The sequence below is a fragment of the Ceratotherium simum genome, chromosome 5 (genome assembly GCF_057802395.1).
Source record: "Ceratotherium simum simum isolate JZ-2026a chromosome 5, ASM5780239v1, whole genome shotgun sequence".
Lineage (NCBI taxonomy): Eukaryota > Metazoa > Chordata > Mammalia > Perissodactyla > Rhinocerotidae > Ceratotherium > Ceratotherium simum.
The window spans coordinates 88,903,007-88,909,006 of record NC_141904.1 but is presented as its reverse complement, the minus strand read 5'-3'; the positions used below and the strand labels follow the sequence as shown (position 1 = coordinate 88,909,006).

Below are 6,000 nucleotides of genomic sequence, written 5' to 3'. Positions count from 1 at the left end.
AATAATAACAATATTTAGCATTCATCTATTGCTCTGCAACTCAAAGTGCCATACAGTCGTTACTGGGAGGACCCTCACAACAGCCCTGTGAGGTAGGTATTATTATCTCACTTTTATAGATGGAGAAACTGAGGCTCAGAGCACAGCTGAGCTGGGCACCTCAGAGAGAGTGCTGGCGCCACGGTTGGGCACTAATTGTGCTAAGGGGCCAGGTGACACTGGCAGCCGACCTGGCCGTTCTTCTCACAGGCCTGGCTGCCCTCATGCCAGCCCACTCCTCATCTGGATAGTAAGGGAGGACACTGGGGTGGCTTCTGATGCCACAGTTATGTGATTAACATCAAACGGTCATCTGGGGAGGCTGGTCAGAATCTCCCCCATTCTCAGGTGCCATGAGGCCAGGAGCAGAGGGACTGCAGGCTTGGGAAGACTCTGCTTATGGTAGACACTGTAGGCTTTCCAAGGCAGAGACAAACTGTGACATGGGGGGCTTCAAGAAACTGCTGTATGTTTTCTCCTCCCTTACCCATCCACCCACCCACCCATCCACCCACTCACTCATCCATCCATTCACCCATCCACCTACCCACCCAGCCATCTATCCATCCACTTATCCATTCACCAATTCACCCACCATTCATCCATCTATCCATCCACCCGCCCACCCATACATCCATCCATCCATTCACCTACTTATCCATCTATCCACCCACATATTTATCCATCCATCCATCCACCCACCTATTTATCCATCCATCCATCCATCCACTCATTCCTTCACATGCTTACTCATCCCAACACCCAAGTAAAGAATCAAAAAATGGTCCAAGGGAAGAAATCAACCAACCATCCAGCCATTTTATTTGTCCATACTGTGATCCAGGCCCAGTGCCGACATTGGGAAGTTCAACACGGCCTACACAGTGAAGGGCTCCCAGTGTGTCAGGCCATGGACCTGTGGTCTCAGAGGTTTCTGAGTTTCACCAGTGTCTGTGGGCGCAGAGTACAGAGGTGCCATCTCTTGGTGGCTCAACACAATCGCCAAAGGTCCCTGCAGTCTGTCTCACACCACAAGCCCTCACCCGCAGGCAGACACTTGGGGACCAGCAGGTGCACAGGCACACACCCACACGCACACATCACTCCGAATCTCTGAGACACGTAGAGAGACACACAGATAGCCAGGTACACACAGGAGCACATAAGACGTACACACATCAGCACCCCAGAGGTGCTTGAAGGCCCAAAGTGACATGACTACGCCAAGAATGCCTAAAGTCACACACACACACACACACACACACGGAAATGCAAACGGACACATATTAGAACACCCATAGCGTCCCAGAGGAGAGCTCTCCAGGCTGAGAGGCACTGGACGTAGGCGGACCCTCATCCACACCTCTGCTGGTCTTCCCCGGGACCGTGACAACCTGGAAGGCCCGCTGGGCCCTGCTGCTCATGGGACACCTCACCCTAGCTTTTCTGTCCCATAACTGAGGGCTGTGCCTCACTTCCCCATGACATACGGCAATGGCAGGGGCACCCTGATGAGAAGCGGGCTCCCTGAGTGGCGAAGACCGGGTCCCTGTGATGGCCACGCAATGCCGAGGGCACGGGCCTGCCCAACACAGAGCTTATCACGAAGTCACCACTCAGTGACCCTGCTCGGAAGGCCTGGGCTTACCGGGCTGGGGCTGGGGATCTGATTCCTTTTCCCAGGAAAGACGGATGACACTGCAGCCCGTGCATCCAGGGGCCACTTTTGTCCACTTGGCCAACAGAACTTGAGAACGCAGCTATGTGAGGGTCCCCGTGGGGCTTGACCCCACACCCAGGCCTCGCCCCTCCTTACCCAAAAGTGAGTACCGGAATCAAGAAGAAGCACAGGCCATGGAATGATACAGGCAGACTCGATATAAATAAAATACTCATATAAAAATAGTCTCTTACAAAATATTCTCTCTTATCCAGTGGCTCACTTTCCAAAGGATGAAAACTGTTGGGAGTTTTATTATTATCTTTCTTCTCTCTCTCTATTCCAAACTGGCTTTTTCTAATGGTGAAGTTTGAGCTGGGGAGGACTAAAGGCAGGAAACGTATTCTGGAAAACGTCTCCAAATCTGGACCAGCTTAAATTTCTGGATAAATAGCAGCAAACAGCAAAAAAATATAAATGTGTGTGTACATATATATCTATATACGTATAAAGGATGTCTGCTCTTGTACTTAAAATCTAGTGCGAAATCAACTAGTAGAGCTATCTGCATCAAGAATAATCAGCTACAATTCTACTTGGCTCCTTGTCCTAGCGACAACGTTATCCTGCAAGGGAGGCAAGCGGTCCACTTTGATTGCAGAAAACGGATCCTGACGAGGTGGAAGGATTCTTTTTAATTAAATAAATTAATATTATTTTTTTATCAGAATAAATTGTTAAATATTGCTATGATGAGGCCCTTGGGTCCAGGGTTCCCGCTGCGAAAGGCTCTGCTCCAGCCGAGGAGGGCCCCGGTGGGGTCTGGGGTAGGGAGGAGCAGCGCTGGGCATGGAATAGAACAGTCGAGGGCTCCAGAGAGATCTCTCCCACAGGTGCCTGCAGGAAACCCAGGAGAGGTGCCCCCTCAGCAGAAAAGACAAGCTCAGCGTTCCCGCGGTTCCCGTGAAGGTCGAGGACGTGACCTGCCAGGGGGGTTGCAGCTTGGGAACTGCCGGTCCCCCCCGCAGGCTCACCTGCAGCTGGAGACGGCGGGCCGCGCGGTCTCGGGCTCACTTGCACGTGTACACCTCCGTGCGCTCGCTGCACGTGTTGCACTTGACGTAGCAGCACCAGTGGAACTTGCAGTTGCACTGCCACACACGCGCATACTGGTGGGTGTTGTAGCCGCGGCCGCAGCACATGAGGTCGCAGCCGCTGGCCTGGGGCGCCGTCTTGTTGCAGGCGCGGCCCTGCGTGCCCACGCTGCCCGTCACCGGGTCCTCCTCGCAGTAGTTGGGAGACTTCTCGATGTACACCAGGTCTGTGTCCATGGGCTTGCGGTAGGACAGCGGCTTCTTGATCTTCAGGAAGGTGGGCCGCTTGTTGCGGCTGGCGCGCACGGGCTCCACGTGGACGGCCTCGTTGTACTTGTCCTTGAGCACGTAGCCCAGCTCCCGAAACTGTGGCAGCGTGGTCCAGCACGTCTTGGTGGTGCATGAGCCCGACACGCCGTGGCACTTGCACTCCAGCTTCATGTTCTCCTCCAGGATCTGCGGGGGCGGGCGGGGAAGAGCACAGCGCCGTCACTGCACCCGACCGCCCAGTGCAGCCCCCCGCCCGGCCCACCCTCTGCCCCCCAGCCAGGTTTGGCTTTCGTTTTCTATTTGGTGCAGGGAACTCAGAGCTGGAGTCACACCCCTCTCACTTCCAGCCTTTGCGCTGTGCCTTCCACCCGGCCCTCGCTTGCCCTTCTTGCCTCCCAACTCCTATGTGGTCCTTGGATGGCACCTGGATCGGTTCGCGCCAGTCCAGACCACACATAGGTTCTCTTTGGCCTGCACAGGTTTAAATCACTTTTGAACCAACATTTAAAAACCAGGAGAGTTCACTCTAAAAGACAGACTTCCAGGGGTTTTTTGGCAAACAGAAAGGGCATCTGACAACATTGGGTGATATTCAAATTATTTAATAACTGGTGCATCTGGGCGCTGACCTCCTGGCACAGAGGCTGGCCACAACTGCCAGCACGGCAGTCCTGAGGTGTCCTGGCTCACTGCAGTCTCTGCCAGCAGTGTCACACGGCAACAATACCCAGAGCTGCACCAGCAGCTGCCTCCTTCACAGGCTAGCATCCCTCAATTTGCCATAGTCCTCACCACTCCCTTTTGCTTCCCTGACCTCAAGCTATGGTTTCTCAGAGGTCATCTGCTCTGACCACTTATGACACCTGGTAGGCCCCTGGACATCTGAGTCTGGGAACCCTGGCTCTGATTTAACCTTCTCTGGCAGCTTTCTCTGACTCTCCAGGCTAGAGGATGTACCCCTTCTGAGCTCCCAATACCCCTTGGGCTTCCATCATCATAGCATGAGAGGCAGCATTATAGAGGGAATAAAAAGCACAGATTCTGGGTTTAAATCCCAGATCTACCGTGAACCTGCTGTGTGCTCTTGGGCAACTTACTTTAGCCCTCTGTGCTGCAGTTTCCCCAAATGTACAATGGGGATAGAAATACTACTTAATTATAAGCATACAACAAAATGCTAGACAGCACTGAAAGAGAATGAACTACTAATACACATAAGAAGAATAGATCTCTGGGATGCAGAGACATAAAAGAGAACATACTGTGTGGTTCCGTTTACATGAAGTTCAAAGACGGGCAAAACTAAGGACTGTTTCTCATTTAACCTTTATTGACATATATAGGCAGCAGGCCAGAGACGGGCCACGAGCTGTACTTTGCTGACCCCTCCTTGGAATATCTCAGCAGTAAAAGAAGGCAGCACTTACCAAACGTCCCATAGTACAGGATATTTAGGTTGTTTTCTGTTTTGTTTTGTTTTTTTAAAATCTATTTTTTCCCTTCCTTCCTTCTTCTTTTTTTTTTTTTTTTGTGAGGAAGATCAGCCCTGAGCTAACATTCATGCAAATCCTCCTCTTTTTTGCTGAGGAAGACTGGCCCTGGGCTAACATCCGTGCCCAACTTCCTCCACTTTATATGGGACGCGCCACAGCATGGCCTGACAAGCAGTGCCTCAGTGTGCGCCCGGGGTCCGGGCCCAGGCCGCCAGCAGAGGAGCACACGCACTTAACCGCTAGGCCACAGGGCCAGCACCCTTCTTTTTGTTTTTTTAACTATAAGTAATGTGGAAGGAAATATCTTTGGAACTAAAGCTTCTCTTCCTTCCTCATCATCTTCAGCCTGATTCATCCTAACAGACATTTATTAAGCTCCTACTATGTACCAGGCACTGGGATGGGGATGTACTAGTGAGCGTAGTTTCTGGGTCATGGTGTGTGAGCATCTTCATGGTCCTTCATCTGGATCATCAAATTGCCTTTGCCTGTTATGTGGTGACAGAATTAGTGAGTGAACAAGTAAATGACTGGATATTTATTCATCACCTGCACATGTGTTGGGCCCATGGTTTATATGTGGCATCTTATTTAACTCCATGAGGTTAGCACAACTCCATTCTACAGGGGAAGAAACTGAGGCTCAGCTAACTCTTAGAGCTGGTCTATGAGGCATTCGGAGGGGAGGGTCTTCTGGCCAAGGGATGTGAATTAAGTGCTTGGTGGCTGCTTACTTGCTATGTGACCTTGGGGTTGTCACACTCCCTCTCTGAGCCTCAGCTGCCTTAACTGAAACATATAGTGAAGGCAATTCCATCTTTTCTGACGAAAGTCAGGATCCTGCAACTGAATCAGACATTCAAAAAACAGTCATTAGTTCTGCCTCTGGGCCTGGGCCTGTGGAGGTGCTGGAGACACAGAGGTGACAAGATAAGGTCCCTGTCTCCAAGGACGGGTCTGTGTTCAGGGTCCTCCCAGCCCTCAGAGCTCTGCTTCCAGGAGGAGGTGACTAGTGCTTGGGTCAACAGGCTCAACAGGAAGGGAGGGACACGGAGTTTCAACCACAGCATCTGCAATCAAACCAGCCAGCAATGCTGTAAGCATTCAGAACATTCCGGGACGGAGATTCGGGGTGGTTGAACGCCCTGGTTCTAGGACACCTAGTGCGACAGAGCACCTACTGTGTGCCGGCGCCCTCATACGACCTCCACACACGTGCAGCTGGTACTGGATGGGCAGCCCCCCAAATGACAGAGATGCCCCTTTTGGTCATCAGTGAGGACATAGTTCCCAAATGTCCAGCCCGCCTTTCCGTCTTGGACTGAGAAGCGTAGGGAAGGAGCGAGGCTCAGAGGTGCAATGCGTGTCGGGGGCAGGGCTAGGCAGGCACCTCTGAGGCTCGAGGGCCTGGCTGACTGCGATTTCAGTGCAGCCAGAGACTTCA

At 52.1% G+C, this 6,000-nt stretch overlaps 1 protein-coding gene across 1 annotated transcript in view; it reads right to left on the bottom strand.

Moving 5' to 3' along the window:
* Positions 1 to 824: 824 nt before the first annotated feature.
* WNT7A (Wnt family member 7A) overlaps positions 825 to 6,000 on the bottom strand; it is a 65,999-nt gene continuing 60,823 nt past the window's right edge. The window contains exon 4 of the mRNA XM_004442935.3: positions 825 to 3,249. Coding sequence (XP_004442992.1) covers positions 2,770 to 3,249 — 480 coding nt within the window. The 3' untranslated portion in view covers positions 825 to 2,769. The remainder of the gene's footprint in view (positions 3,250 to 6,000) is intronic.